This window comes from Eurytemora carolleeae, unplaced genomic scaffold (genome assembly GCF_000591075.1).
Source record: "Eurytemora carolleeae unplaced genomic scaffold, Eaff_2.0 scaffold1576, whole genome shotgun sequence".
Taxonomy (NCBI): Eukaryota; Metazoa; Arthropoda; class Copepoda; order Calanoida; family Temoridae; genus Eurytemora; species Eurytemora carolleeae.
Window position 1 is genome coordinate 53,128 of NW_019397467.1, and position 12,837 is coordinate 65,964.

Genomic DNA, 12,837 nt, shown 5'->3' on the forward strand with positions numbered 1-12,837 from the left:
ACCACATCAAGTAATGTCTTAGATATTGGTATCTACAAAACTGCCTGACCCTGACAGGTTTCCAATACCTGGTTTTATTTCTGACTTAAGTTTTGGGCTCTGGTCTATACATTAGTAAAAAATTTCTCTTCTTTACCAAGCCCAGAGAGAAAATATATGCAAAATAAAGAACAAAAAAGAAATGTGTTTAGTTCAATGATAGTGGTTTTGGTAACTAATGAGAACGAATGTGTTAACTAACAGTATGCAGTATCCATGGTGAGCTTTTCGAAAATTAGCACGTAAGTCTCCGAATTTTCAACATTTATTTAATTATTTGAATATTTTAGAGAACAATAGAGAACTTTTGAAAACGCTCTGTGATATTTTATGAAATTTTGTTCAAAGATTCAAAAAAATAAATACTGCAATATATATCAAGAAGTCAACATGTCTTCTATCAACTGTCATTAATCATCATGTTATGTGTACATATTTATACTTGTATATATTGTATAAATTATACTTGTATACTTGTACATATTTATGTGTACATATTTATACTTGTATGCACAATTACGAGGGTTATAATATACATATATTGCTTGCACAAAATATCAAACAAAACAGAAATATATATAAATTAGAATAAGAGATAGATAACAAAAATAACAAAAAATAACAAAAAATATGAAGACAATACTTTTTTTCTCTCAATAATTATCTTCTGCCAGGTGCGCCATATCCGGCTTGTACAGATTGAGATCCGCCACGCACTCCACCGCCACGTACTCCGCCCCCAGCTCCACCGCCTCCTGAACCAAATCCTCCTGCTCCTCCGCCGCCCCCGGCTCCGCCCCCAAATGCACCTCCGGGAGCTGCAGTATAGGTAACCTCCGCCTGAAACAAAATGATATATTCAGCTTGGAATGCACTTTTTTGCGTAAAGAAACTGTAGACGTATTTCTAAGTGTACCGCTATTTTAAAGGGACTGTCAGCGTCATTTTTAATGACCCTCCTTGCAAAGAGGGCAACACCGAATTTTCAACGCTACCCTTAAAACCTCTGTGTTTTAAATTCAAGTGTGCGCTGTGTTGAGTTCAGACTGTAAAGTGTAAGTAACTCAACGCAGCGCACACTTGAATTTTCAGTTAAATACAAGCGGGTTTCGATAAGTTTAAACACACATATCTCTGTACTCGACTAACACACAAAAGTTTTAAGGGTACCGTTGTAAAACGAGAATTGCCATCTTTGAATAAAGGATTAATTGAAATTATACTTACAGTCTCTTTAAAAGTGGCATTTCCGGTACGCTCTAACCCTTAGTGTACAGTGTGTACAGTACTGTGTACTAGTCTTATAATTTCCTTTGTTGTTTCTGTAGCAAATGTCATTTTTAAACAGAAAACAAAATCGAAATGATAAATGATTGAGTTTGTAGCCAAAAATTAATAATAAGTTGCAAAGCTAACTGGATCATATATATTTGTCTGCCAAGAGAAGAGCAACGGATTTTTAAAGCAATTAATTCTGATAATGCGGAACATATATACCAGTCGGTTTTCACGGTGCTCTAGATACACTTTTTGATTGATTGAATTATTAGTTTAAATACATCATGCATTAACATGCATTGTGCATCAGTCGGCAACACATATATACTTAGCAACTATACATGGGGTTAATTTTAATTAGGTTTGGTTTTCAAATATTCAAGCTTTGGTTTGCGGAAATGCTTTAACGATTTAATCAATCGTTTTTTGACGACATGTTTTGTCATAAGAAAAGATTATGCACAATTTCTAATAAAAAAATTCGAAACACAAAATCTCAGATTCAGAATTTCCTCTAAAAATGAAAATAAAGTTTTACGTTGAAAACAAACCAAAAACGACATCTCTCTCTCTATTTTCAAGATGTCGGAACTAAAATTATTGTCTAACAGCAAAGTATTTTGATCAGTCTAAGCCTTGGGAACACTTTAAAGCGGTAAAATAAACTAAGAGTTGGGTCCCTTCTTCAAAAAAGGCCCTATCAGCGTAAATTCTAGTAAAACTCTATGCAAAGATGGCAATACCTGATTCACAACGATACACTTAAAACCTTATCTGATCATTAATATTTTACAGTAGTAGAAATTTGCAAGTCACTTTTGTAGAGAAACCGCAATTGAAAATAATCAGTTTTCAAAATTAAAAACATTGATATCCAATTCATACTTGATAAGACAAAGGTTATGAATCGGCATAATTTCCTCGTTGCAGGGAGAGTCATCTGAAATTACACTTACAGTCCATTCAGGAGTGTTTCGAAATAGCTGGACAACTTGTGGGCCTTTAGATCGATTATTAATAATATTATCAATTCTTCTTTTTATTTTTTTTGATGTTCAAATTCATTTTTACCACATTGAACTCAAGTTCATTTCTGTCAGTTTAATTTAATAGAAGTATAAACACATTCTATATTCTTTAACTCAGATTGTAATTTTCAACAATCATTGGAATATTCTTATCTTTATATTTTATATTTTCTGAACCACGTGATGTTTCATTAAAATTGCACTTTTATTCACAAAAATAGTACACATCACAAGTATGCAGGAAACGTACACAGTACACGGTACACGGTACACAGGACAAATATAAAGGAAAAGTACAGAGCACAATACAAAAACACAGTACTTGTTTACAGTACACGGAACAAGAACACAGGACAAATACAAAGGAAAAGTACAGAGCACAATACAAAAACACAGTACTTGTTTACAGTACACAGTACACACTGCAAAGCACAAGTATACAGGACAAGTAAGCGTTCAATGTACAAAGTACAGAGTAAACAGTACACAGTATAAAGTAAACAGTACATAGTACACAGTATACAGTTCACAGTACACAGTACACAGTGTAAAGTATACAGTACACAGTACACTGTACAAAGCTCACAGTACATAGTACGCAGTTTAGAACGCAGTACACAGTACACAGTACACAGTACACAGTACAGAACACAGAACACATTACAGAGTACACAGTACACTGTGACCAGTACACTGAACAAAGTACGCAGTACACAGTACACAGTATAAGAACACTTACCACAAATCCTGTATTGGGTGCCACACTGTATGTTACAGTCTGAATTCTACCATCAGGAAGAAGTACACTGTACTGCCCTGTCACCTAGGTTATTTGGAATTAGTGGAATGTTCTCGATATTATGACCAGCATCTTTTTATCCGTTTTCAAACAGTTTTTTAGATTTCAAGGGACTTCTCAAAAATCTGGGAAGATAAAAAAATTGACTTTTTGCTCTATGGAAAATTCTAATCTTGAGAAAATTAATTTAAGATTTGAGTTAAAATATTGCATGATTTAAAAAAATAAAATAAACTAAATGAGTAAATCCTCGAAGATTTTTTGAACCACTGTCAAAAATCGGTATAAAAAATGAATCTTTACTTAAAGAAGCTATTTTTTTACAGTCGTCGTCGTATATATCAATACAATAAAGACAAATTTGGATTTCTATTTTAATCAGCATGGTTACACAAAAGGAGAATTCTCCTTGGCTACACATCAAAATCAAGAGAAGCTGACAAATAAAAAGATTCCCTTTGTTGGCTTGTAAACTTGTTAAAAATCAAAACCTTAAAGGGAGTGACCGGCAATGTATGATGGTTGAACTGAGATTGCAGTATTGTAGAGAAATTTTTTAGGATTCATTTGAGACATATAAAACGTTTTAAAGATCTATAAAAACTGAGTTTGAGCGCAAAGTCGACGTTCAAAATCATCAATTTGGGTAAATACGTTTTAAGAATAGTTTTTAAATTATAAAATAACAACGACAAAAATTATAGTAAAAATTCTATAGTAAGCTAATTAGATGTTTAGGAATATATTTCTTAAAAGAAATTCGTCAATAAATCAATGTTAGAATAAATTATTTCGTTTTCATCATTATATTGAATTTTTTATTTTCTATGAATTTGTTCGCAGATTTCTACTAATTCTTTAAATGTCGTCTTTTTCAATAATAATTCCAGAAAATCTGCAGAAATTTTTTGTGAATAATAAGAGATTATAGAAACTAATTTTTGAATAAGATCACTTATTTTTGATGATAAGAGTTAAATTTTATTTTCTCAACCTGTTCCTTAACCACTAATTAGTTTACTGTACCCACCCAAATGGATGATTTTGTACGTCAACTTTGCGCTCAAACTAAGTAATTATAGATCTTTAAAACGTTTTATATCTCTCAAATGAATCCTAAAAAATTTCTCTACAATACTGCAATCTCAGTTCAACCATCATACATTGCTGGTCACTCCCTTCGACAGAAAATTCATCTTCATTGTATTGATATAAACGACGACCACTGTTATAAATCTGTAAACTTTGAACTTTTTTTCAATTTTAACCTTTTTTATAGAAAAATACTTACGGATATCTGGTAAATTTCCCAGATTTCCATCATGACTTAATATTTAAATGTTTGGCTGACGGTCCTCCATTTGGAAATGAAGATTGTAAAGGTCGTCTTTATCAAATGTGCTCTACCTGTTGTCCATCAGATTGCTCTTGTTGGTTAAAATCATTTCCGTCCTCGTCTTTAACAGCATATCCGTATCGGTAAGGCATCAATTGTTGAGCCTGTATATAAACACACTCAAAACTATATATACTTTGGGCGTCTGTCTGTCTTTTTGTTTGTATGTTTGTCTGTTTTTATACAAAATACGTCAAAACGGCTGAACCGATCGGGCCCAAATTTAGAGTGGGACCTCACATGAACCCAGAGAAAGTTTATGGATGCTCGAAATTTCAAAAGTTGTCTCCCAAAATTTTAAACTTTTGTAAAATTTTGAAAATCCAAGAAAAAATATTATGAAATCTGGGAACTTTTTCTTGTTTTTGTTTAACATTGTACAAAGAGACGATGTTCACAGATAGAGCAACAATTAAAGTTGAAATAGAAGATGGGCGCGAAGCGCCATAAAAGCCTCATTAGAATAAATTTTACTCGAAACTTAGCATTCTTTAATCTTAACTTCTTATTTTCAAGAACTCGTGAAAGAACAAAAAATTTAAATTAAAAAAATGAAGCTAAAAACACGACATTAACTGTTAAAAGATACATTGAAATACTTTCATTTAACCAGTTCCTAGGATCCGGATTTATCGGATTTCTGGTTCCCGAATCCGGTTCCAATACATGGGTCCGGTGTTCCCGAATCCGGTTCCAATACATGGGTCCGGTGTTCCCGAATCCGGTTCCAATACATGGGTCCGGTGTTCCCGAAGCCGGTTCCAATACATGGGTCCGGTGTTCCCGAAGCTGGTTCCAATACATGGGTCCGGTGTTCCCGAATTCCGGTTACAATACATGGGTCCGGTGTTCAAGGAGCACTGGACCCTTGCATGTTTTTCTCAAAAGAATGGTTTCAAAATATAAAATTAATTACTGAGGTTTTTTGTCACTGACTGGTTGGACAGGGGACATGTTGATTTTCAGGGCAATCTTTGATTAAAGTCTGAGATGCACGAAGGGTTGAAAGACCTAAGCCTCAAGATTCAAGAAAAAATTCTGTGCCTATACAATATTCGGGATGTATAAAAAGCAACATAAAATTCAGAAAAAAATTGGACAGAGTGAATTTCAATACAGCCCGACGACAGCTCTAGTGTTGCGTTCAGCAGAATATATAGGCAGACCACATTTTGGAAATGCTAACACTAGGGGTATTTTGTGATTAGTAACTCTAGAATTTTACTACTAACTTTGGTTTACTTATAAAGATCGTAAATTATTTCAAAGATCAAAGACAATCTTCAAGTCGTCTTGCTACTCTCATGTTTCGTGGGACACACTGGATATTTTTAAGAAAATGAAGATAAATGCCACGTGCAAATCTTTGTTAAAATTTACAAGTTTTTAAAACAACTTTCAAAATTAAATAATTTTTTCTATTTTGTGAATATTTTTGACTTCTTTCCAAAAAATCTATAAGAAATATCAATGGTTTACACCATCATCAAGTTGCAATGATAATCCCCCCCTCCTAGAGTAGGGAAAACAGTTCAAACTTTGTGCCACTAAGTTCTAAAATTGTGATGTATGTAATATTATAACATTTTGCCATTCAATTTAAAAATTTTCTTATCTATTTCTAACATTTTGTTCTAATGCTCTATCATTGTGATAGTGGTCTGATATTTTGTTAAATTGCTCTAACATTTTCTTTATTGCTCTACCATTTTGTGATAATGGTCTAGTATTTTGTTATATTGCTCAAACATTTTGTTAAATTGTATAACTTTTTGTTATATTGCTCTAACATTTTGTTAAATTGTGTAACTTTTTGTTATATTGCTCTAAGATTTTGTTAAATTGCTATAACTTTTTGTTAAATTGTATAACTTTTTGTTAAATTGCGCTATTTTTGTTTGATATTTTGTAGATATACCTTGTTCTTAAATGGGTTTGCAAGCGTTACTCCAAGGATGAGAGGGGTAAGTAGAATACACAACTTCATGGTTCTAATAATTCATTAAAAACTTTTATTTTCTTTTTTAAACTCTAGAATAATTTAAGATTAACTCTGAAAATGAAACTGAATATGAAAATTACATTATTCAAGATAATTTAAGATAGTTTAAGTATTAAGAAAAACATATTTGAAGTTTTCTCAATCACAACTTTTTAAAAAGAAGCTGATGAAGTGTATCAGTTTTAATAAAAATTTTTTTTTGTAAAATATTCGATATTTTCATTTTTACAACATTTTAACAACATTTTTACAACATTTTAAGATCGAAAATTTTTTAAATAAAACAAAACAAAGTCGACAAACATTGTTTATCATTGGTCATTGTTTAAAATAAACATTTTGCTGTTATTTTTATTGAATTATCAAAAATAATTATTTTTAGGAAACTCATTCCTTTATCTTTGCAACCTGATGGTGTAAACCGATGAACTTTCATCTGAGACTATTTGTTCTAACAGTATTCACTATTCATAGTTTGAAATATCAAAGGTATATACATACATTGGGTTGCAAAGATATAGGGATTAAAACTTTGAGTTTGTGGCAAAAACTCGTACAAAAAAAAACTATTTTTACATGAAGTAACTTTTAAAGTGACTCTTTACTCAATAAAATTCACTAAATAACTTGAACTTAAAAACTGTTTTTTTTTCTTCAAATATTCGTTTTTTTGTAAATTTTTATTTTCATTTTGTCTTTTAATGACATATTCCTGTATTTATATCCCTTCAATGTCTGGGTCAGAACTGACGCACTTTTTAGATTTTTCCTTTTAAATATCCCAATCGTTTGCGTCTATTTAAGGCCTTTGCGTCAATGCAGGCGTCAGCTACGCGGTCTGATGGTGCGATGATACGCATGCAAAGCCTAGTTTTGCGGTGAGGAGAGGTAAATATATTTTTGGATGATAAATATTAATCAAGTGGAACACAATTATGCAACAAATCAAAACATTTTTAGGAGACATTAAAGGGACTGTAGGCGTAATTGCTATTCACCATGAAAGAGGGGAATACAGGATTTGCAATGTTAATCTTTAAAACAGATCATCGAGGTAGAGAGCTCCGTGTGTTTATCTCTAAAGTCTAAAATAGTGTTCAAATTCCCGGAAAACCGGAGTGTACGCTAGCGTACAGCTCAACGCAGCTTAAATTATAAATATTTGAATTAAAAAATTCATTTTTTATCGACTTATATAAAGTAAATACAAAAATGTCTTAAATGTAAAACAGCTTATAATACAAGTTTCTAAGTTTAAAACTTATATATGTTAAATGCAACTTCCAGTCCATCTAAATATCGCCAATATCCTATATTTAATCTAGAAAATTGGTGAACAATATAACTAAGACTAACAGTAAATTTTCAATCTAAAAAAAACGAAATTAACGTGAATACATTAATCCAAAATTTTAACAGATTTTTAAACGAAGATAATTAAAAAAATTTTAATAAGTTTTAAAAAAATTTACAATTCACATTATTTTTCTTGATGCAAAAATTTGGTCTAAAGTTTAGCTTATCTCATCGTCAAGTTCTCATCTATAATAATCTTTTTGTGGTTTTTATATTTGATGAACCCCTAAAATCATATTTCAACGCTAAGCTGTAAACATTTTATTTTAACAAGTAATTTTCCATCAGTTTTCATAGTTGTTAAAGTTCTTAGTATTTCAAGCATGAAGAGAAACCAAAATAAATTTAATTTTGGTTGAAACTTGTTGGATTCTTTACACCTCTTCACTAATTGCTAATTAATCAGTGTAAAATCCTTTCCTCATTGTCTGTGTAGCCTTGTAATTTAAGATTTATTGTCTTAAGTAAGAAAATTCTTATTTTTAAACAGTTATTGTTAATTACAGTCTTATTTAAACAGTTATTAATAATCAAAATCTTATTTTAAACAGTTATTAATAATCAATTTCTTATTTTAAACAGTTATTGATAATCAATTTCTTATTTTAAACAGTTATTAATAATCAAATTCTTATTTTAAACAGTTATTGATAATCAATTTCTTATTTTAAACAGTTTTTAATAATCGAAATCTTATTTAAACAGTTATTAATAATCAAACTCTTATTTTAAACCGTTATTAACAAACAAATTCTTATTTTTAACAGTTATTAATAATTAAATTTTTATTTTAAACTGCTATTAATAATCAAAATCTTATTTTAAACAGTTATTAATAATCAAATTCTTACTTTTAAACAGTTATCAATAATTAAATTCTTATTTTGAAGAATTATTGATAATTAAAGTCTTATTTTAAACAGTTATTAATAATTAAATTCTTATTTTAAACAGTTATTAATAATCAAAATCTTATTCTAAACAGTTATCCATAATTAAAGTCTTATTTTGAAGAATTATCGATAATTAAAGTCTTATTTTAATCAGTTATTAATATTCAAATTCTTATTTTAAACAGTTATTAATAGTCAAATTCTTATTTTAAACAGTTATTAATACTCGATTTCTTATTTTAAACAGTTATTAAAAATTTAATTTTATTTTAAACAGTAATTAATAATCAAAATCTTATTTTAAACAACTATTAATAATCAAATTCTTATTTTAAACAGTTATTAATAATCGAAATCTTATTTTAAACAGTTATTAATAATCAAAATCTTATTTTAAACAGTTATTAAAAATCAAATTCTTATTTTGAAGGATTATTGATAATTAAAGTCTTATTTTAAGCAGTTATTAATAATCAAATTATTATTTTAAACCGTTATTAATAATCAAAATCCTATTTTAAACAGTTATTAAAAATCAAATTCTTATTTTGAAGGATTATTGATAATTAAAGTCTTATTTTAAGCAGTTATTAATAATCAAATTCTTATTTTAAACCGTTATTAATAATCAAATTCTTATTTAAACAGTTATTAAAAATCAAATTCTTATTTTGAAGGATTATTGATAATTGAATTCTTATTTTAAAAAGTCATTGATGATCAAATTCTTATCTTAAAAAGTCATTGATAATCAAATTCTGCTTATTTTGAAAACTTTTGATGATAAACAAATCATAATATTCAACCAAGCAAGTTTAATTTCTGAAGCTTAGTAAAAATAAAAATAGAGTTATGAATTCACGGTGAACTAAGCAAAGAAAAAGGTCAAATTTATTCGACATTACTTGTACGAATTTTTGAACAAGTAAAAAAATAGCAAATTTACCCCGTTACATATTAAAAATTTTAAATGTTTTGTTCTTATAATAGCTCTTCAATCAGCTAAGTTATGTTTGAAAACATCTAAGATTTTAGTTTAATGTGCAATTTAGTTTAGTTTGACGTAAATTTCCTTTAGCAATCTAGTTTAGTTCGACGTGAACTTCCTTCAGCAATCTAGTTTAGTTCGACGTGAACTTCCTTCAGCAATCTAGTTTAGTTCGGCGTGAACTTCCCTCAGCAATCTAGTTTAGTTCGACGTGAATTTTCTCCAGCAATCTAGTTTAGTTCGACGTGAATTTAGCTCCTGTGGGATATAATCGTTTTTAGATTGGTTGCATATTTGCTGAATATGATCTGTTTAAACCTACTACTTTTATACAAAATTGTATATAAAAATTTTCGTATAATTTTGACACATTTTTATATCAACTTCTCGAGACAGGAACACCATACAGATGTTTTTTAAGTATCGTTCAACGCCTGAGATTCTCAAGGTTTCATCCTATACCCCCGGCCTTTCATTTTTCCTTTACAGTCCATTTAAGAATGAGAATACCATATACTGAGAATAAAATATTGTATATTGAGTATAAGAATATTGTTGAATTGGATATTTTTTAAAATAAACATTAAACAAAAAATATTTAATTGTTTTCATGATAGTAATTATAATAATTAATATATATCTAAGGTAAATTAATGGAACACAAAAACATTTTTTTTAAATTTTTCAATCTTGTGTTTACCTGTAACCTTTTAGGTGTTAGGTAAAAATGAAATCGTAGATGTATATTGTTAAAATATAATTTTATCGCTTTCTAATTCCTTTTAACTCCGGTTCGGAATAAATTCTATCGTTGGGTTGAATCATACTTACACATATTTTACATTTTTGTTAAAAAATACTTACTTAAGAATCGGAAATTCCACTTTAACTGGAGTCGCTTGAAATTCCGTTCATTGATAATGAGATATATCAAGATGTGTCCAGATTCTGATCAACAAAAAAATAAACAAAACTGCCTGACCCTTATAGACCTGAGATGGAATTTAAAGAATTTGAGCCGCGGTTTAAATCTGTCAAAACCCGGTTTAAATTAAGCGCCGGCTCAAATCTTGAAACATTTGATACAATTTTAAAGTGGAACCAACCATACTTAAGCCGNGTATATACCATCTTGTCTATACATTAGTAAAAATGTTCTCTTCTTTACCAAGCCTAGAGAGAAAATATATGCAAAAAAAGAACAAAACAGAAATGTGTTTAATATGATGATAGTGGTTTTTGTAACGACTGAAAACTAATGTGTTTATCCTATTTATTTATTTTTCTTTTTTCCGTTTTTTAGAATAAAATATTGCAAAGTTTTATTAAAATAAACTTTAACCAAATACAGGTTTTAAGCGTGGGAAGTTTTATTTAAAGTTTTCGAAAACGAACCAAAACTGTTAACAACACTGCATCCATGGTGAGCTTTTCGAAAATTAGCACGTAAGTCTCCGAATTTTCAACATTTATTTAATTATTTGAATATTTTAGAGAACAATTAACAATATAGCTTGAATATGGTTAAACAGTGTTTCCATCTTGATATCTATAATTTCCAAAGATTTCACTAGACTTGCATTTTAGAATCTGAGATTACTTTGAATCCTATAGTTGATCTTATTTATTAACGGAAATATACGCGAAATTTTTCATATCTCCGGAAATTAAAAAAAGCAGAACACACTTCTGAAAACGCTATGTGATATTTTATGAAATTTTGTTTCAAGATTCTTAAAAATAAATACTGCAATATATATCAAGAAGTCAACATGTCTTCTATCAACTGTCATTAATCATCATGTTATATGTACATATTTATACTTGTATATATTGTATATATTATACTTGTATACTTGTACATATTTATGTGTACATATTTATACTTGTATGCACAATTACGAGGGTTATAATATACATATATTGCTTGCACAAAATTTCCTTTGTTGTTTCTGTAGCAAATGTCATTTTTAAACAGAAAACAAAATGGAAATGATAAATTCTCAGCCTATAGAAAATACTTTTTTTTTCTTAATCAGAGAAAAGGGTACCCTCCAATCAAAAGACATGGCACTCTTCAGATGGTTTGACTGATTTAAAATAGAATGGCAACAAGTTAATAATAAGATTAAAAATAGAATGGCAATAAGTTAATAATAAGATTAAAAATAGAATGGCAATAAGTTAGAAATAAGATTATAAATGAAAAAGCAATAAGTTAAGAATAAGATTAAAAATAGAATGGCAATAAGTTAAAAATAAGATTAAAAATGGAAAAGCAATAAGTTAAGAATAAGATTAAAAATGGAATGGCAATAAGTTAAAAATAAGATTAAAAATAGAATGGCAATAAGTTAAAAATAAGATTAAAAAGGGAAAAGCAATGAGTTGAAATAAGATTAAAAATGAAATGGCAATAACTTAAAAATAAGATTAAAAATGGAAAGGCAATAAGTTGAAATAAGATTAAAAATTAAATGGCAATAAGTTAAAATAAGATTAAAAATGGAATGGCAATAAGTTAAAAATAAGATTAAAAATGGAAAAGCAATGAGTTGAAATAAGATTAAAAATGAAAAGGCAATAAGTTGAAATAAGATTAAAAATGGAATGGCCATAAGTTAAAAATAAGATTAAAAATGGAATGGCAATAAGTTAAAAATAAGATTAAAAATGGAATGGCAATAAGTTAAAAATAAGATTAAAAATGGAATGGCAATAAGTTAAAAATAAGATTGAAAATGGAATGGCAATAAGTTAAAAATAAGATTAAAAATGGAAAAGCAATAAGTTGAAATAAGATTAAAAATGGAATGGCAATAAGTTAAAAATAAGATTAAAAATGGAAAGGCAATAAGTTGAAATAAGATTAAAAATGGAATGGCAATAAGTTAAAAACAAGAATAAAAATAGAATGATAATAAGTTAAAAATAAGATTAAAAATAGAATGGCAATTACTTCCGCAAAATTACTTCTACATTATTTGAAAAAAAAACATAAGGAAAGGGTAATTTTTAATTCTATGCAGGAATATTCTGATTTATGAAATTTATAAAT

At 28.7% G+C, this 12,837-nt stretch overlaps 1 protein-coding gene across 1 annotated transcript; it reads right to left on the reverse strand.

Moving 5' to 3' along the window:
- Positions 1-288: 288 nt before the first annotated feature.
- Positions 289-4,639, reverse strand: LOC111714452 (pupal cuticle protein 36; the record flags this gene model as incomplete). The annotated part of the gene is given in 3 exon segments (XM_023489556.1): positions 289-879; positions 3,085-3,168; positions 4,552-4,639. Coding segments are annotated over 3 exon segments (345 nt in total). The 3' UTR covers positions 289-699.
- Positions 4,640-12,837: the final 8,198 nt, after the last annotated feature.